At 44.9% G+C, this 21,141-nt stretch overlaps 1 protein-coding gene across 1 annotated transcript in view; it reads left to right on the forward strand.

Annotated features, from left to right (window-relative positions):
• TM9SF2 (transmembrane 9 superfamily member 2) overlaps positions 19,524 to 21,141 on the forward strand; it is a 62,123-nt gene continuing 60,505 nt past the window's right edge. The window contains exon 1 of the mRNA XM_021065854.1: positions 19,524 to 20,396. Within this exon, the coding sequence (XP_020921513.1) occupies positions 20,226 to 20,396 (171 nt within the window). The 5' untranslated portion in view covers positions 19,524 to 20,225. The remainder of the gene's footprint in view (positions 20,397 to 21,141) is intronic.

Raw genomic sequence — 21,141 nt, forward strand, 5'->3', positions numbered from 1 at the left:
TCATGTGCTATTTGTTCTCCTCTTTCTGACTTCACTTAGTATGAGAATCTCCAGTTGCATCTATATTGTTGCGAAGGGCATTATTTTGTTTTTTTATGGCTGAGTAGTATTCCATTGTGTATACGAACCACATCTTCTTAATCCATTCATCTGGCGATGGACATTTAGGTTGTTTCCATGACTTGGTTACTGTGAATACTGCTGCTATGAACATATGGGTGCATGTATCTGTTTGAATTGTAGTGTTTGTGCAGATATAGGCCCAGGAGAGGGACTGCTGGGTCATACAGTAGTTCTATATTCACTTTCCTGAGGAACCTCCATTCTGTTCTCCAAAGTGGTTGTACGCATTTACATTCTGCTCAGCAGTGTACGAGGGTTCTCTTTTCTCCACACCCTCTCCGACATGTTATTTGCAGACTTGTTAATAATGGCCACTCTGTAACATAAACTATTTTGATCTGGATTTGTGTTATCAATTGAATTATGTCCACCCCAAATTCATACGTTGAAGCCCTAGGCTGCTGGACCTCAGAATATGGCCTTATTTGGAAATAAGATCACTGCAGATGTAATTAGTTAAGCTGAGGTCATTAGGGTGGGCTGTGATCCAGGAGGATTGGTGTCCTTATAAAAGGGGAAAGTTCAGTCACAGACACACATACTTGGAGAATGTCATGTGAACAAGAAAATAGCCATCTGCAAGAGAACAGTCTAGAATAGATCCTTCCCTGACATCCCTCAGAAGGAACTAACCCTGAAGACACCTTGATCTCAGACTCCTAGTCTCCAAAACTGTGAGATAATAGATTTTCTGTTGTTTAAGCCACCCAGTTTGTCGTACTTTGCCAGGGCAACCCTAGCAAAGAACAACGCTTCTTACATGCAACCAAGAACGCTGCCGCAGACGCCCTCTACTGGACAGTGATGGCTAAATCAGTTGTCTCTCAGAGTGACAGGGCTCAGTGAGTTGGTAGATCCACAGTGACAGGAGCACTGGATGAAGAGATGCTGGTGGTTGAGTATCCACAGGACAGGGCCCTAACAGAGGGGACAACAGACTCCCAACTTGCATGTCTTATAAGATTTGCATACTGTTTTGGTTTCCTTCGATGCTTGCTGGCCTTGATACCAAGACCTTTCCCCATTACCTGAGCTGCTTTGAACGTGGCCCGGTTCCTTACAACCTGAAAGATCTTCCTGGATCTGCAAAGGGAACAATACTTTTAACCGAAAATTATTGAGATAGGGACAGAGTCACAGGCAGTTTTCAGAAACACTGCAGAGAGACTGCAGTGTACACTTTACCCGGTTTCAATGGCAACAAGCTGCAAAATTATATAGGATACCACGACCAGGATATTGACATAGATACAGTCCAACCACCTTATTCAGATTTCCTGTTTTACTTGCACTCGTGTGTGTGTTTAGTTCTCCACAGTTTCATCACCTGCGTGTGAACATTTAGGCACCACCGCAGTGACGCTCCCCAACAGGAACAGATGTTTTTCAGCAATCAGGGTATAAACAAAAACAGTTTCTTGGCAAAGCTTAGGTTAACATAGAACCCAATAAAACAGAGCAATCACTGCTCAAGTGGCCCATTTTGCTTCCTGTGCTTTTCATATTACTATCACACTAATTTATAATTGCTCATTTAATTGTGAGCAATTCTCGCTAAATTCCATTCTCCATAAGAGCAGGAACTCTGTCTGGCTTGGTTGCTATTGTACTTCAAATTTCCAGTGGCAGCCACTTGAAACATTTCTCATTATTTCTTCTGGCATTTATGCCTGAATAGCTAAACAATATGCATATAATAAATTAAAGTTTTTTCTAGTTGTGGTATCAATTGACTCCTATGTCAAAGAGTATTTTTCTTTCTTATATCATCACAAACACTCCATAATCCTCTCAAAATAATAATTTGACATCACTTAACTTACTCTATGACAATGTAAATATTCCTTCCCATTGAGCCACAGGGTATACTGTAATTTTTTTTTTTCCTGCACAACTGTTGGCTGTCCTAGAATTAAAAACTTTTTTCCCGCTTGATTAGGTTTCTATGTACTTATATTATAATGTTCTTCCAAACTCTATTAGTCTTATACATGAAAACTTATCTCTTTTCTCCTTTTAAAATTCCTTTGTCAGGAGCTCCTGTTGTGGCTCAGTGGTAACGAACCCAACTAGTATCCATGAGGACTCACTTGGGTTCAATCTCTGGCCTTACTCAGAGGGTTAAGGGTCTGGCATCTCCATGAGCTGTGGTGTAGGTTGCAGATGAGGCTCGGATCTGGTGTTGCTGTGACTGTGGTTTAGGCCAGCAGCTGTAGCTCCAATTTGACCCCAGCCTGGGAACTTCCCTATACCGAAGATGTGACCCTAAAAAAAATGAAAAAATAAATTCCTTTGTCTTCTTGCTTGTTGTTCTTAGAGTTCTTTGATCCTTTGTTTTTTGTTTTGGCTGCACCTGCAGCATGTGGAAGTTCCTGGGTCAGGATCATACCTGTGCCGTATCAGTGAACCAAGCCACAGTAACATCCCTGGATCCTTCACTGCTGGGCCACCAGGGAACTCTTCTTTGTTATTCCTTGGAGAATTGTTTTCCCTTTTGTTCTGTGTCACATAATCTAGTTCTATTTCTTTTCCTTTCTTGGCCTATTCTTTCATTTTGAAAAAGGACATACTTTAGTACCTTCTTCTTCTTTTTTTTTATGGCCACACTTGTGGCATATGGAAGTTCCTGTGCCAGGGATTCAATCTGAGCCACAGTTCCGACCTACATCACAGCTGTAGCAAGCCAGATCCTTAACCCATTGTGCCAGGCTGGGGACCCAACCCGCCCTGCCACAAAGACAATATGGGATTCTTAACCTGCTGTACCACATCGGGAACTCCTTTAGTAGATTAAGAAAAGGTGCAAGAGTTCCCTTGTGGCACAGCAGGTTAAGGATCTGGTGTTGTCACTGCATCAGCTCTCATTCAGTCCCTAGCCTGGGAACTTCCACATGCTGAGGACGCAGCCAAAAAAAAAAAAAAAAAAAAAAAAAAGAGAGAGAGAGAGAGAAAGAGAAAAGAAGAGATTAGGACAGACAGATGTCTTCCGTTTGTACCTCTGATTATTGGACTTTCTGCTGCTTATCTCTAATGATCATCTTAATCAGAAGTCCTTTTCCTCATTAGATCAATGAGCCCTCAGAGGACACTGACTGTCCTGTCTGCTCAGTGTCCTTCTTAGCTTCCCAGCAGCCCTCCTACTCAGCTCATGTTTTCTCTTCAACAGAATGGAAACCTTGGAGTTCCCGTCGTGGCTCAGTGGTTAGTGAATCCCACTAGGAACCATGAGGTTGCGGGTTCAATCCCTGGCCTCGCTCAGTGGGTTAAAGATCCAGCGTTGCCATGAGCTGTGGTGTAGGTTGCAGACACGGCTCGGATCCCACATTGCTGTGGCTGTGGTGTAGGCTGGCAGCTGTGGCTCCGATTCAAACCCTAGCCTGGGAACCTCCATATGCTGAGGGTGTGGCGCTAAAAACAAATAAAAGAATGGAAGCCTTTAAAATTAGACAGAGAGGTTCCCGCTGTGGCACAGTGGGTTAATGCTCTAGCTGGTCTCTGTGGAGGTGCCTGGTGGCCTGGTGCAGTGGGCAAAGGATCCAGTGTCACTCCAGCTTGGATTTGATCCCTGGCCCAGGAACTTCTGTATGCCATGGGAATGGCTGAAAAAGGGAAAAAAAGGACAGAAAGCAGTTCAGGGAGCTGGAGAGAGTAAACATGGGGAATCCTAGGAGAGTAATTTTTCTGAGCTGCTTTTCTCCTCTGACCCCCATATAAGGCTCTCCCTGAAACTCTGTGCCCACAGCTGCACATTTAGCTGTATTATGCCCCCGAGACCAGCAAGAAAATATTACTCTTTGGGTACATTTCCTTCGTTTTATTACCAAAGAGAACCATGCAGAGGACCTGAAGGAACAAACTAAATATATAAATATGCATTCAAGAAGAAAACAGATATTTTACATTCTAAAAAACAGATATTTTTCTTCAAGTAGAGAAGGACCCATCACCATTCTTGGAAGGCTGTTTTCTGTGAGATACTGAGGATACGTATGTAATTTTAAAATTTAATAAAGGTAAAAATACAATTATGTGTGTACAAATAGAGCCATATTCATTATTCCATTACTTTATTTTTTTCTTATTAAATATGTCAGACTGTCCCCAGAATACAAATAATAGAATTTAAAGGCATCATCAAGAAGTTGATTTTCTTACTGGAAAATTCTGGGTACATAACAGTGGGGGGTATGCAATAGCCATGGTATTTTATTTTGGTGACTTGTTCCCTCCCTGGTGGAACATTCACCCCTGTTTCTCCTGTGAACTTCTATTGCTCTTAGCTTAAGACAGCCCCTCCTTCTCCTGCCCTGAATCACTGACTGTAATTGCATAATAAAAGGTCCTTACATGTCCCTTTGAAATATTCTCATTCTCGATTCTCCTAAAAAAAGAATTCTTTAATGATGGAAGGGGGGGAAAGAAAGGAGGAAGAGAGACAGGGAGGACAGGAAGGAGGGAGAAAAAAGAAGCCTCTTGCTGCCTTTCTGCTTTTAGCATCACTGAACCAGTTTGGAAGGAAGCTTCTCCAAAAGCAAAGCAGTGACTCAAGCCTTCAGCTTTTTCGTGAGACTGAGTCTTTCATTCAGTCTCCTCTTTGCTGCAGGAGTTATTAACATCTCAGGCACCACCTCTTACAGGTTCCTCTAAGCAAACTCAGGCTCTTCTTTGTTCCTCGGAACCTCTGAAACTCTGTCACCAGGTCGGACTGTCCGGTCCCGGTGGTCCTGGCTCTTCTCCTGCAGGTGGAATCCTCCATGCCTTGCCATCACACTCAGCTTTCAGCAGCAGCCCAGGGATCAAGTCCTCCTAAAACCTTGCCCAGATACATCTGTCACAGTCTCTCCTCTGTTCCCTCCTCACTTTGCACTTCGTTATGGAATGTGTCACCATGAATCGCTGTCACTGTCAGGCTTCCTCACTAGAGAGTAAGCTCCTCAAGGGCAGGAACCTTTGACCTCTCCCCTCAGCGTGGAGTCAGTGAAAGCCCTTTCTTTTCACTTTTCTACCAGTAAAATGCTGCCTCCTTTCTTCCCGGCTGACACACAGATTCTGTGAAGTTCTTTCTCCAAGGGCTCGGGTGCAGTCCAGACACTCAGGTGGCTGTGGGTGGTTCTGAAGCTACCCCTGCCTCTCGTGCCCAGCTGGCCTCCCTGCCTCCATGGACCGTCCCGAGTGTGTCCCTCTTTCCAGGGTTCATCTCTTTCCTTCTGTCCTGTGATCCCTCTTTGTTCTGGATCTTCTTGCACTTCACATTCACTCCGCAATTAGATCAGAAATAATCCAGTCTGGGAACTATTTGATCACTAGACCATCCACCCTGCTGGACCATTTCTCCAAGGCCTTCTTTCCCTGAATACGAAACTACCTCCCCTGTTCAGAGCTACTCAAACCCCAGCTCCTTCTTCCGGTGGCAGCTACTCCTCCCAACGGCCACAGCTGAGGAGGGAATGGAAGACCCCTCACTGCTTTCAAATTCACCTGTCTGTGGTGCCTTCAGAGCAGCGACTCTTATAAAATGACCAAATGGTGAATTTTTCCATCTTTCTCCACCCCCTCAAAGGATTCTAGGACTTAAATTACACAGACAATATAAGCTGTAAAAACATGGATACTTAGAGACAAATTTAAAGCCCCCCAATCCTCCCCCCGGCCCTGCCACCCCGCGATCTTCACTCTTGTCCCCAGACTGGCAGGTATTGAAGTGTAGGAGTTCCCTGGTGGCTCAGTGGGTTAAGGATCTGGCATCATCACTGCTGTGGCTTGGGTTGCTGCTGTGGCATAGAGTCAGTCCCTGGCCCAGTAACTACCTGTGCATGCTGAGGGTGTGGCAAAAAAAAAATAAAATAAAAGACCAAACCCTTAAGAAATGATACCCTGCCCGTCCTAGCCTTTTGTAATATCCTTGCCCCGTGTGGTAAAGTTGTCAAGACAGCCAATTACTCACAGTCAAACGCTGTCTTGAGAACTTTGCCACATGGGGCAAGGATATTACAAAAGGCTAGGATGGGCAAGGTATCATTTCTTAAGGGTTTGGTCTTTTATTTTATTTTTTCAAACAGCCAAAAGGAGGCATAATGTCTGATAACAGCTGTGGATTTTTGAGAAACAAGTTGGCCTCACTTCCTGTGGCTTCACTTCCTGCTAGAGGCCATGGCAGGGTTTTTGTTTTGTTTTTTAACCTTAAGAAAATCAATAGCTTTATTTTTCCTCCATATATATTTAGAAAACAGGGCTGAGAAATGGTTTCATGAAATGGACCAGAGGGCTATACACAAAGTCAGGAGTTTCATATCAGCCAGACAAAGTGCACAGATGAAGCACTGTCCCCCAGGGCCCTGGCAGCCTAGGACCGTCCCATCCCCAGGCACGCATGGATGAGGGAGGCTGGGATCCCTCAAGGAGTGTTTAGGTTTGACTGGCATAGCCCAGCAGGAGTCTGCTTCTCAGTGCCAAAGATTCTGCAGTCAGAAGCTCAGGCTTCTGTCTTGGACGTGGCAAATAATGACTAAGGGGGCTTCATGCTCTTGGTTTCAGCTCTTCACTTTGGTTTTTTTGGATGAAACCATTTAGAAATTTCACCTAGCATAAGTCTGGTTACTTTTTTTTTTTTTTTTTTTTTTTTTGGTCTTTTTAGGGCCACACCTGCAGCATACGGAAGTTCCCAGGCCAGGGGTCGAATTAGAGCTGCAGCTGCCAGCCTATACCACAGCCACAGCAACGCCAGATCAGAGCCACATCTGTGACCTATGCCACAGCTCGAAGCAATGCCAGATCCTTAACCCATTGCATGGGGCTGAGGATCAAACCTGCATCCTCACAGCTACCAGTCAGACTCGTTTCTGCTGAGGCACAACAGGAACTCCAACTTTGATTACTTTTGCAGAGCAAAATCAAATAAGCCAAGTGCTATCGAAACGTCTGGCCGCTTCCTAAATCTTAATTCTTTTTTTTTTCCCCTGATGCTTAATTTTTGATGAGGATTCTAATCCGCTTGGAAGACATGCTAGAACTGATAAGAAAGGAAAACAAATACTTAGTCTATGATGGCATCATCACTTCCACATTTATCTATTTCAAAAGGATTTCTGGCTGCATACCACAAAGTGGAAATTGGTTAATGGATGCTAATGCAAACCTCATGATGCCACGGAGGCCAAGGCACTGTGCTATGGTCTATGACAAAGTACCAGATTTCTGGGAAGATGATGGCACTGCCAGTTCCTACAAAAGTAAAAGAAACATCTTCTCTAAAATATATTTTTCCAAAAGCACGGTGAAACTTCTTGGCCCCCAAAAGGCTGAACCAATGTGTAATAATGGCAGGCATCACTCAAGTTTTCCTATAAAATCTATTTACATATGTGTAAATATACAGTACATATTTATATACTTAACCATACATCATCTGTCTATACAAAATCCTTTTACAAATGAAACAAATATTCATTATTTTGAAAAATGGAAATACTACAGAATCTAGAGGAAGGAAATTGCCTGTATTGGACTGCACAGAAAAAATTCCCACTTTAAAAATTTTAATGTGTGTCCTTCCACTTTTTTTTCTGTTTATTTTTTGGGTCATTTTTAAATACCTGTTTCTAGGCATCCTAACACATAGCTAGATTCATGCTACCCCCACCAAAAGCAGAGGACATGGCAGTGCTATCCCTCCCCCTGTTCCCTCCTTATCCCTCTGTAATCACACCCTCAGCCCAGTGCCTGGCTCTTGCAAACACTTCTCTGTCACTCTAGCTTTGGTTTTGGGGAATATATACATGGAATCATAGAGTCTATAACCTTTTGAGATTGGCTTCTTTCACTCCGTGTGTATGAGATTCATTCAAGATGCTGTGTGTATCAACAGCTCATTACTTTGTAGTATTGAGTATTGAGTAGTATTTCATTGTACGAATGTACCTCAGTTTGTTTGTGTTTATGGATTGAAGGACATTTGAGTTGTTTCTAATTCTAGTGATTGTGAATACAGCTGTTATAAATATTTGTGTACAGATTTTTTTTTTTGTCTTTTTTCCTTTTCTAGGGCTGCTCCTGCAGCATATGGAGGTTCCCAGAGTAGGGGTCCAATCAGAGCTGTAGCCATCGGCCTACGCCAGAGCCACAGCAAGGCAGGATCCGAGCTGTGTCTGCGACCTACACCACAGCTCATGGCAACGCTGGATCCTTAACCCACTGAGCAAGGCCAGGGATCGAACCCACAACCTTATGGTTCCTAGTCGGATTCGTTAACCACTGAGCCATGATGGGAACTCCCATGTACAGATTTTTGTGTGAACATAACTTCATTTCTCTAGATCTTTCTTTTTTTTTTTTTTTACCATGCCTTCAGCATGTGGAAGTTCCTGGGCTAGGGATCAAACCCCTGCCACTTCAGTGACAACACCAGATTCTTAATCTCCGAGCCTTGAGGGAACACCTTGATTTCTCTAGACTTTAAACGCTAGGAGTGGATTACTGCATCATATGGTAAGTGTATGTTTATAAGAAACTGCCCAACTGTTTTCCAGAGTGGCTGGACCATTTCACATTCCCAACAGCAACTACAAGAGTTTTAGATGTTCTGCATCCTTGTGAGCAGTTGGTATTGCCAGTGTGTTTGATTTTAGCCATTCTGATAGGTGCATAGTGGAATCTCATCACAGTTTGGGTTTTTCTTTTTCTGGGGGGGGTTGGTTTTTTGGTTTTTGTTTTTGTCTTTTTGCCATTTCTTGGGCCGCTCCTGCAGCATATGGAGGTTCCCAGGCTAGGGGTCGAATCGGAGCTGTAGCCGCCAGCCTACGCCAGAGCCACAGCAATGCAGGATCCGAGCCACATCTGCAACCTACACCACAGCTCATGGCAACACCAGATCATTAACCCACTGAGCAAGGGCAGGGATCGAACCCGCAACCTCCTGGTTCCTAATCCAATTCGTTAACCACTGCTGTGCCACGACGGGAACTCCTCATCACAGTTTTAATTTGCATTCTCCTATTGGCTAATGATGTTGAACACAAGCTTATTTGCAAGCCACACACCCTCGTTGATAGTGTGTCTGTTAAGTCTTTCACCGTTTTTTGAGTTGTTTGTTTTCTTTCCGGTGAGTTTTGAGAGTTCTTTATATATTGAAATCAAGTTCTTTGTTGGCTAAGTGATTTTAAAATATTTTTGCCCAGTCTTTTGTCTTTTCATTCTCTTAACAGTGTGTATACATTTTCTAAAAACAAAACTGAAATCAGAATGCACATGCTGTTTTATAATATACTTGTTTCATTTATCAATGTATCTTAAACCTCTATCCGTGTTATTACTTCTCAGCATAGTTTTTTTTTTTTTTTTTTTTTTGTCTTTTGTCTTTTTTTGTTGTTGTTGTTGTTGTTGTTGCTATTTCTTGGGCATATGGAGGTTCCCAGGCTAGGGATTGAATCGGAGCTGTAGCCACCGGCCTACGCCAGAGCCACAGCAACGCGGGATCCGAGCCGCGTCTGCAACCTACACCATAGCTCATGGCAATGCTGGATCCTTAACCGACTGAGCAAGGCCAGGGATCGAACCCGCAACCTCACCGTTCCTAATCAGATTCGTTCACCACTGAGCCATGATGGGAACTCCCTAAAAGTCCTTTAAGTGGCTTTCAAAGTTCAGAATGCATGGAGTACTGTGGTCGACTTTCTATGGTAATTCTTAGGCTCCAAGAGGTGAAGAACTTCTCCGGAGTAAGAGAAAAGTCTGGTCATCAGACCGTTTCCCTCTTGATAAGTGGGTTTGGGAGGGTAAGGGGGCGGGTATTCAGGTGTTCCTGTTTGCCTACAGGCTTTTTCTGTTTTGTATCGGGCTTCTGAAATGTTTCAGCAGTGCTTATAAATGGTTCATCTAGTTACAGTGGTGAGGTTCATCTCACAGGGGTAATATGTTCTAAAGTTGGCGCTCAAGAAAAACGTGACCACCCAGTGACACCACTGAATTTCTAGACAGTTACCCTTCAATCTACGCTCCCCAACTCCTTCGGTTCACGTTTTATTTTCAATAAACATTCTAACCCCAAATTACTCAAGTATTTTTCTTGGGGGGGAACTTGTATATTTTGGATCAATCAACAGCTGCTTAAGAGTAACGTGGTGATAGTCCGATACGGTTTTTTGGGCAATCATGTCCTGGTTCACATACCCTTTCTCTTTTTTTAAAAAAATTTTGTATTCTAGTTGCTTTACAATGTTCTGTCAATTTCTGCGATACAGCAAAGTGACTCCGTCATACATATAAATATACACAGGCTTTTTTTCACATTCTCCTCCATGATGCTCCATCACAAGTAACTAGATATAGTTCCCTATACAGCAGGATCTCCTTGCTTACCCATCCAAATGCAATAGTTTGCATCTACTAATCCCAAACTCCCAGTCCCTCCCCTTCTTCACATACCCTTTCTCTTAATTTCTCTTTCTCGATATTTTTCTAAAAACCTTGCCCAATATTTTACTTTAGTGAAATATACCTCGGGATACTCAGAATTTTCAAATCAATCATTCAGGAGTCCAAATCAAAATGTACGGAATGGGAGTTCCCATTGTGGCACAGCAAAAATGGATCCGACTAGGATCCAAGAGGATGCGGATTTCATCTCTGGCCTCATTCAGTGGGTTGGGGATCCAGTGTCACCCAGAACTGTGGTATAGGTCACAGATGCAGCTGTGATCCCACGTTGCTGTGGCTATGGCGTAGGCCAGTAGCTACAGCTCTGATTCTACCCCTAGCCTGGGAACGTCCATAAAAAGCAAAAATAATTAAAATTAAAAAAAAAAAAAAAAGGAGTTCCCGTTGTGGCGCAGTGGTTAACGAATCCGACTAGGAACCATGAGGTTGTGGGTTCAATCCCTGCCCTTGCTCAGTGGGTTAACGATCTGGCGTTGCCGTGAGCTGTGGTGTAGGTTGCAGATGTGGCTCGGATCCCGCATTGCTGTGGCTCTGGCGTAGGCCGGTGGCTACAGCTCCAATTCGACCCCTAGCCTGGGAACCTCCATATGCCGTGGGAGTGGCCCAAGAAATAGCAAAAAAAAAAGACCAAAAAAAAAAATGTACGGAATGATGTATTGATTTCTCTCAAACACAATTCATGAATTACATTCAAATCTCATTGAATTCTAGTATATTCAAAACATTCCAGGAGGTTCCTGGTAGCTAAGTGGGTTAAGGATTTAGCGATGTCACTGCCGTGACTCTGGTTACTGCAGGGGCATGGGTTCGTTTCCTGGCCCAGGAACTTCTGTATCCCATGGGTGAAGCCCCCCCCCCAAAGCCACCCAAACAAACAAAAACATTCCAATGAAATAAAAAAAATTGTATTCCCTGCTAAAGTTCATTTTTTTTTTTGTCTTTTGTCTTTTTTGTTGTTATTTCTTGGGCCGCTCCCGCGGCATATGGAGGTTCCCAGGCTAGGGGTTGAATCGGAGCTGTAGCCACCGGCCTACACCAGAGCCACAGCAACGCAGGATCCGAGCCGCGTCTGCAACCTACACCACAGCTCACGGCAATGCTGGATCATTAACCCACTGAGCAAGGGCAGGGACCGAACCCGCAACCTCATGGTTCCTAGTCGGATTCGTTAACCACTGCGCCACGACGGGAACTCCTAAAGTTCATTTTAATAGGACTTGGCTTACTAGTCTTTTACTAGTAAAAGATACTGTGTTCTCTTCAATATATCTTTTATCTATATACATATAATATATATTAAACATATTTACATTAATACATGTATAAAAATGTTCACTCAATTTGTTTCACATATTAGATATATTGCTTTCATTGGTTAATACTGTCCAAATATGCTGGCCTTCTGATATGCTAATTTCCAAATTCAACATAGTATAAAAGAATTACGTGACTATTACATAGTCATATTGCCATGGTTTCTGGAAAATCCTGTTCCCTTTCGAAGGGACTGGCGAGTCAAGGAGCAACTCAAATATTTACAAATAATCATATATACATATATACACATTTATCTGCACATGTATACATACACACAAACATATATATATTATACATATACTAATTTTTACCGTGGAAAATTTCAAATGCATGAGAGTAGAGAGAAGGGTACCCTCTTGCATCTCCTGTACCCAACACCTAACTTCAGTGATTCCCGACTTCTTGATGATGTTATTTACAATAATAATAAACTTCTTTGGAAGTATAACATACATACAGACAAGTGCATGAGAGAGCTATGTACATAGTACAGAGCTATGTACTATTACAAAGTGACTTCGCCCAGGTCACCACCACCCAAATCAAGCTATAGACCATTTATCCAGCCCCACGCAGTCCCCTTCACAGGCCGGCCTAATCACTCCCTCTTCATAGCTTCCAAAAGGTAACCACCACCCTAATTTCTGACATCATAGAAATTTTTTGAACTTAATATAAGTGGAATCATACAAATCAGATGAAGGCACGTTGCTGTGTTCAACAATAATTTGTCTTCACTGTGGTGTAGTATCCTATCATAGAACTATCCTACAATCTGTTTGTCCATTCTACCATAGATGGACTAGAGAGTTCCCTCTTGGTGAACACATCTTTTGGTGAATGTAAGTAAGCATTTACATCTAGGAGTGAAACTTCTGGTTTATAGAACATGCAGGCGAAATAATTTCCCACCAATTTACATGCCGACTGGCAGAGTACAACTGTTGCAACTGTTCCACATCCTTGTCAACACTTGGTATTGTCAGAATTTAAATTTTAGTTCTTCAGCTGTGTGAGTATTTATATCTCACTGAAGTTTTAATAGGCAATTTTCTTATATGATTAATGGTGTTAAACATGTTTTCATTCATGTTGACCATGGGCTATCTACTCTTCTCATGCACCTGTTCTATCTTTTGCCCATTTTTCTATTTAGTTATCTTTTATAAGAGTTTATAAGAGTTCTTGTATCCTGGATAGGAACTTTTTGTTGTTATATGCACAGCAAATGATGGTAAACTATATTTAAGAGATAGAGGGTCATGGGAGTTCCCGCTGTGGTACAATGGGATTGGCAGCATCTTGGGAGCACTGGGACGCAGGTTTGGTCCCTAGCCTGGCACAATGGGTTAAGGATCTGGCATTGCCACAGCCTCGGCTTAGGTTGCAATTGCGGCTCGGATCTGATCCCTGGGCCAGGAGCTTCATATGCCATGGGGTGGCCAAAAAAGAAAAAAAAAAGAGATACATGTCATGAAAGAAAGCAAACAAGTAGAACGCTGATATTGTTCACTGCCTCACTTATGAGATGGAGGTGAACCATTTAGAAATTCATAAAAATGATCAATCTGAGTTTGAGGGTTGGGGTTTTACCCAGAGGATTATCCTTTTTGCAAAAGTTTCAGGAAAAGGGCAAATATATCTAGTGGCACAGACGAGTGAATGGCTGGCTCGTTTTCCAGACAAGGCACTATCTTGGTGAACAAGCGAAAAGCAGACCCTGACAGGAGCTGGCCTGGTAATCACAGTGAGGCCTTGCTGGGTATAAACCATTTCACAGAACATGAACATTAGCAGGGCCACTCTGACCATCATCAACACAAAACAGGAAGCCTTTGTAATTATGTCTAGACCATAGGCAAAACCCTGAACATTTTCCACACCACAAAATGACCAAACATCCCCCACTTTGACTAAGAGTAGAGACTGTTGTTTCTGTACCAGTTTTATAGATTTAGCCTCAGACTAGTCTGCCCTCCTTCTAGACAAGACTTACTAAGATATTTTTTGGTTTGGGTTTTTTTTTTTTTTTTTTTTTTTTTTGGTCATGCCCACGGCACGCAGAAGTTCCTGGGCCAAGGATTGAGCCTGTGCCACTGCCATAACGAGAGCCAAAGCAGTGACAATGCTGGATCCTTAACCCACTGAGCCACCAGGGAACTCCTAAGAAGATATCGAGTCTTAAGAATTACCCCAGCTTCCTGGGAGCATCCAACCCAGAGCAAAGCTCCATTTCTTTAAACACTCCCCCAAATCATCCAGCACAAGCACCAAATCCGATGAGCCCCTTCCTCACCCCCTCTTGACCTCATGGTTCCCCATGGTGTGCATTTCCCTTCACTGTATCAGACAATAAACTCGACTAGTGATAGACTCAACCCCTGGTGTGTTCCTCATGGTCTTTGGTTGGAGGGCATTGACACTGGGGAATCCAGGATAATCTAACAGCCAGAGATTATTTTCTTGTCAAGACTTTATTTTATTTTATTTTTTGTCTTTTTGCTATTTCTTGGGCCGCTCCCGCAGCATATGGAGGTTCCCAGGCTAGGGGTTGAATCAGAGCTGTAGCCACCGGCCTACACCAGAGCCACAGCAACGCGGGATCCGAGCCGCGTCTGCAACCTACACCACAGCTCACGGCAACGCCGGATCGTTAACCCACTGAGCAAGGGCAGGGACCGAACCCGCAACCTCATGGTTCCTAGTCGGATTCGTTAACCACTGCGCCACGACGGGAACTCCAAGACTTTATTTTTTTAATTTTTTATTTTTTTGTCTTTTTGCCTTTTCTTGAGCCACTCCTGCGGCATATGGAGGTTCCCAGGCTAGGGGTTTAATCAGAGCTGTAGCCACCGGCCTACGCCAGAACCACAGCAACACCAGATCTGAGCCACGTCTGCGACCCACACCACAGCTCACGGCAACGCCGGATCCTCAACCCACTGAGCAAGGCCAGGGATCAAACCCTCAAACTCATGGTGCCTAGTCAGATTCGTTAACCACTGCGCCACGAAGGGAACTCCCCTGTCAAGACTTTAAAAACAGACCTATCACTAGGGTGAATTTACATTAGCCACAGACACTGAAATTGATGGGTAGATAAAATTATTATTTAATAATTTTTTTTAAAAAAACCAAGAAGAGTCAGAAAAGGCAAAGTTACATAGAGTCCAGAAGTAGATTAGTGGCTGCCTGGAGCTGTGTGGAAAAGTGGGTTAAATGTTAAAGGTCCTTTTATTTGGAGCAATGTTCTAAACCTGTATTATGGCAGCAGTTGCATAACTCAATAAATTTGCTAAAGCCCACTGAATTGTACACTTAAGTAAGTGAATTGCGTGGTATGTAAATTACACATCAATAAAGTTGTTAAAACAACAACTCCAGGGGAGATCAGCTACATGAATCCAGCAAATGTCCTCTCTCTGTAAGCAAACTACATGACCAGCCACCCTGTAAGCAGAAAGTGGGTTAAGGCATAAATTCAGAGCAAGTAGAACTGGCTATACGATTAAAACACCTCCGTTTACATCTCAGAGATTACAACCATTGCAGGTGTGGAGTCTTTATACTTTGGTGTTTGCCTCTGTCGCTTTCATTTTTCAAGGTTTTGCTGGCCAAATAATCCTTCTTCTGGTTACCTCTCCTACTTTTGGCCTATACATCAAATCATGTTGTCCTGGGAATCATTTTTCATCTTAAAACTTCAGATACCCTTGGCTTTGAGCTACCAAGGGTTGTGTTTATAGCCTAAGGGCCACTTTTATTTCTAAGTTCTGGTGTTTTTGTCCACAGCAGTGCTGGACCTGAGCCACATCTTTGACCCTTACTGCCTCTTGCCACAATGTGGGCTCCTTAATGCACAGAGCAAAGCCAAGGATTGAACCCGCATCCTCATGGATACTAGTTGGGTTCTTAAACCACTGTGCCACAAGGGGAACTCCCCAAGTTACAGTGTTTAGACTGGGAGGAAAAAGGACTATGGTGACTTTTGGTTCCATGAACTATCACAATTTTATATCAGAAATAGAATGGCAATGAGGTGATTTTTATCTTCTAGAAAATCACTACAGGCATGTAATGAGCAGACTACAGTTATGCTTCCTGCACTGTGTCCAGAAGCTGGGTTGCCAAATAAAACATATGCATGTCCCATGGAATATTTGGGACATACACAGACAAAAAAATGATTCATTGTTCATCTGAAATTAAAATCTAACTGGGCAGCCTATGATTTCACTTGCGAAGAAATACACAGAAGCCATGGGAAATTCAGAAAAACAGCTGTCCAAATAATTTTGGCATAAAGCAGTGGAAAAAATAAACACCGGATTTTTAACAGCTTTAAATGGAGCCAGCAAATGCTACTGTAGCAAGGGAGAAGATCCTGTCCCTCAAGTTTTACGGCCGAGTCAGAAGTGTTATTTAGTCCTTGGAGAAAGGAAGCGTCACAGTCAAGGGGAGGGTGGAAGGAAAACTTCATTTCTTCCTAGTTTGGAACTAGAATCCTCACTCAGCCCTTCTGCGTGGCAGCGCCCAGGGAGGAGGCGCCCACAAGCCAGGGATTCCATTTTGCCGCCTGGGTGAGGGACAGAGCAATGTCGCCACGCCAGATTCCCGGTACCTGGGTGCCACCTGCCCCAGGTAACAGAAAGAAACCCTGGCAAGGCTGGATGCGGAAGTAAGGAGTCCGCCCCGCCCCGCCCCGCGGCCGAGCTCCGCCCCCGGCCCCTCCCACCCGGCCCCGGCCGTGCGGGATGACGTGTCTGAACTCTGGAGGCGGAAGCGGGGAGAAGGTCGCCAGGGTAGGGGTTGGCGAGGCGAGGCTGGCCGGCCCTGCGCACGCGCGATCGGCGCTGGGCGGCCCGGGTTGCGTCTGAAGTCCGGAGATCATTTTTATTGAGAAAGAACTCCACTTATCCGGGTTTTTGCTGATGCTGAGCTCGGAGGATCGAGGGGGCGGCGAGATTTGGAAGGACCCACCCCCCGCCATAGACTCCCCGGCTCCGTCCGCTGAGTCTCAAGGAGTAACCGTTTGCGGGCGCTCAGTCCGCCTTCTTTCCTCTGTCAGTGGAAGAGGTTAAACGCATCTGGAAAACCTCAGGTTTATTTCAGCGCTCAAAAGCCTTCGATTCTGAATTCAGATCTAGAATTTATATGGTCCAGCCGGTACCAAACCTGCAGTACTTTGTAGTTACTTGCTGCTCTTGTCTCCTTTATGTGCCGTACGCTGCTCTAGGCTCTGGGGTGCAGAGACCAGGTCCTTACTCCCCCGGGGTGTACGTATAAACGAGGAGTGAGGCAGTAAACAAATAACCACGTTAACTCCAGGTAGTGATAAAGTAGTGAGGAGTGCCTGGGGGGCGGGTTAAGCAGAAAGTAGAACGGAGGGATTTAAAGATTTAAGATCGCTTTGTCAAGAGTGCAAGCTGAGAGGCTATTGCATTTAGTACAGGTTCAAGAGAACTACGATTTTGGCTTGAACTAGGCTGTAGCTGTGGACATGGTAAGTACGGAGGATTTAGTCTAGTTCAGCGGTCCAGCAAGCACAACTTGTTGAAGGACTGTTTGTGGAGAGTGAAGGAACTTGAAATTTAGGTTATCTCCCAGGTTTGGGGCCTGAGAAGCACGGGGGCGGGGGGTGTGTCAGCAGTGCCCTTTCTTGTGTGGGGGGGCACTGAGATAGTGAAGTTCAAGTATTTAGTGGTACTGGATAAACAGAAGGTAGTGAACAAAAAATGTTGGCGTTCTTGTAACTCAGCTCAGTGGAAAAGAACCGGACTTTAGTATCCATGAGGACACAGGTCCGACCCCTGGCCTCACTCAGTGGGTCGAGGATCCTCCTACCTTGCTGTGAGCTGTGGTGTAGGTCGCAGACGTGGCTCGGATCTGGCGTTGCTGTTGCTGCAGTGTGGGACTGCAGCTACAGTCCCGATTGGACCTCTGGCCTGGGAATTTCATGCCACAATTGCAGCTCTAAAAAGCAAATAATAATAATAATGTTAATTTTATTCTGCTACCTTTCTAAATGGAGAGAAACATCGCTTCCTCGTATTATATTAGAAATCTCTATGACTTCAACAATAGAATATTATAAATTCTTTTTCCCTAGACCAAATACATTGGGCAAATATATTAATTGTTTGCTCAAAGGAGAAGTGACCTAAATACAATCCAACTGCTCAGGCCCCCCAACCACCCCCACCCCCTACACCTGCAGTTTCTATTATAACACTTGATGCCTTTCCTCTGTATAGTGCTTAACCCTTGCCCCTTAATCTTCACAACCACTTAAAGAATATGGTGTTGACTGAAAAAAATGCACCACCTTAAAGTTGAGAATTATGTTTTATCTGGCGGACAGAATTGAGGACTTAAGCCTTTCAGATAGCTTTGAGGACTGCTCTGAAGAGGCAAGGGAGAAGCCAGGATATAATGGCTGTTTTTGCGAAAGACCAGGTAGTAAGAACTTTAAAAGATTACGGTTAAAGAAAATCAGACATCTTGAGTTAATTAAATTTAGCACTGTTCTTTGTATGGGAAGATGCAGGAGTCTGGCCTCACTGGAAATACTCCTTCAGTATGCGCCTTAGCTATCCAGGACCAGTATCCTGCTTTTCCCCATCCGGAATCCCCTCAGGGTGCACAGTTGGCGGTAGCTGCAGTGGCTGAGGGCCTGGCAGTTTGTCTCCATCCTGAGTTCCCTCAGGGCTCACTGTCAGCCGGGGCTGTACTGTCTTCATGGCTGCAACATCCTCTGATGACGGATATGGCAGGTACCATTTTTCATTCGCAATGGACATCCTATTATACTTCCTGGGACTTGATGATTTAACTTGCTCAAGGTCCCCATAAGTTAATAGTGCTGTTCCAAAGCTGGAGTTCTTAGTGGGAACTATCTTTGCGAGCATGTTCTGCTTACTCCCCAGCATAGAACAGTGGTCCTTAGCCTTTTTTGCACATAGATTCCTTTGAAAATTTAATGTTATAAACTGTCCAGGAGAAAACGTGCAGATACCCACAAGAATTTAGATAGGATTGCCTGGGGCCCCACAAATTTCTGAATTGTCCATCTAGTAAACGTGCCCCTGTTTGATTTCTCAGCTGAAGTACTTCTGGGTTGATTCCTTGCTAGAAAGTCTACATGAATACCATCTTCTGAAGTATTCGATTGAACTCCAAGGTTCAGCTGAATTGACTTTTTAAACAAAGACTGTCCACCATTCCATTTCTACAATGATCAAACCAGTCCCCCACCGACAGGGTGCCCTGAGGGGAATTCAGGATGGAGAAAAACGGGAGTATACTGTGCTCTGGATACTGACCCTGGATAGTTAAGAGGATATCTAGGGAATAATTTCAGTGAACCCAGATTCTTGCATCTTCTCATACCTAGAAAAGCACTAATCCTTAACTTGAGATGTCTTTTCTTCCTGATTATCAGTAATCTTTGATTTTTTTTTCCATATATATTCTGGCTTCTCCCTTACCTCTTCAGAGCAGTTGCTCAGAGCTTAGAGGCTGTCTCCCTCGCTACAGTCCTCAGTAAATTTCCTGAATAAAACTTAACTCACAACTTTTGTGCATTTTTTTCTCTTCTCCCTCTCTCTGTTTTTTTTTTTTTTTTTTTTTTTTTTGGTCACCAAAAGCAAGTTTCAGAGTTCCTCGGGTGAGAGACCTGGCATGGTCACTGCTGTGGCCCCTGTTTGATCCCTGGCCCCCAAAACTTCCACATGCCTCAGGTGTTGCCAAAAACCAAAAAACACAAGTTTCTCCCTGAAAAATACTCAAAAAATGCACTGCACAAACAAATCCGTCTGTATACAGCAAAGAAGGGCATGGCATCACTTCAATAGGAAAAGCAACAGAGACGTGCTCAAGGATGATGATACCAGATTCCTATTTTGCTGGAACTGCTTTGCTTACTGGGGTGCGGAAACCGCGGGAAACTGAGACAAAGCAGAAAGCTTGCGGCGCCGGCGCCGGGCCCCAAGGGAGCTCTAGATCGGAATTTGGAATCGGAACGTGAGTGCTGGAACCTCCCTCACAGCAACCACTCCAGCCGGACCGCTGAAAACCTGGAAAGTGGATTTCCTCCACTCCGGCTCCCGGAAACTCCTGGGGGCGCCTGCGGCCGCTCTCACTGAGCATGTGCAGGCGGCGTTGCGCATGCTCCGTCGAGGCCCGGTTCGGTTTCTGTTGCGGAACCCGTGGTGTCTCCTAGCGCAACCGGAACTGTCCGTCGCGGGGCCGGCCTCCCTCAGCTCCGGCGGCCTGGTCCTCGTCTCCGAGCCTCCCCGTCCCTCCTTCCCTCTTCACCCCCGCGGCTCGGCTGCCCTTTCCCCGGAACAGCCGTCATGAGCGCCAGGCTGTCGGCGTCGTTTCCATCTCGGTGGCCGCGGCTGTGGCTGCTGTCGCTGCTCCTGCTGGGGGCCGCCCCGGGCCCGCGTCGGGGCGCCGCTTTCTACCTGCCCGGCCTGGCGCCCGTCAACTTCTGCGACGTAGAAAAAAAGAGCGACGAGTGCAAGGTGGGTGCGGCCTGACGGACCCCCGGGTGCATTGTCGGAAGGGGAAGCCTCTCCGTGCCTGGGCGGCCGGGGCCCGAGGGGAAGGGGGCGTAGCAGTGGGTGCGGTCCAGTGTCCCCAGAAGCGCTTGGGGTTGGCGCGGCTGTGCGCCGGAGGCTCCGGAACGGCCTGGTAGCGGGGTGGATTCTGCAGGACTCGGTGGGCCTCGGGCTCTCCTCCCGTCTGGCCGAGAGCTAGTGTGTGTGCAGCTGTCCTGAAACGGGGACTGTGCGTGTCCGGCGCTCCCTTGGAGTTGGATGCGTGCAGGTCAGCGAGCGTTCCACGAGTTGGGGGTGTTCGCTTACAGCCCGGTCACGCTCTGCAAGGAAGGGGGCGGCCAGGTCTTCCAGCAACTTTTAAGTTCATTGCTGCCAGTTTGCTACTTTTCTAGAACTCCTGGTTGGTTACGAGCTCGTTCTTTCTAGGTTTTTGGCATTTTAAACCTCACGATTAGCGATTACTTCCTTATTTGTGGAATTTAACACCCAGAGCCGCGTAAAGTGCATTAATAAAGAATTGCTGTGATGGTTGACATAGTTAATTTCTACCTTTGAAGTGTAAAAGATTTTTTAATATGCAGAAGATACATAAGATGACGCTGTTTAGTTCTCTGAGGTTGTTTGAAACACTTAAAAGGAGCAGACCACAGGAGAAGCTGGCCTTTTCTTCTAGGGTAAACCTTGAAAACTTTGACCTCTTACGACCTCA

The sequence above is a fragment of the Sus scrofa genome, chromosome 11 (assembly GCF_000003025.6).
Source record: "Sus scrofa isolate TJ Tabasco breed Duroc chromosome 11, Sscrofa11.1, whole genome shotgun sequence".
NCBI classification, from domain to species: Eukaryota; Metazoa; Chordata; class Mammalia; order Artiodactyla; family Suidae; genus Sus; species Sus scrofa.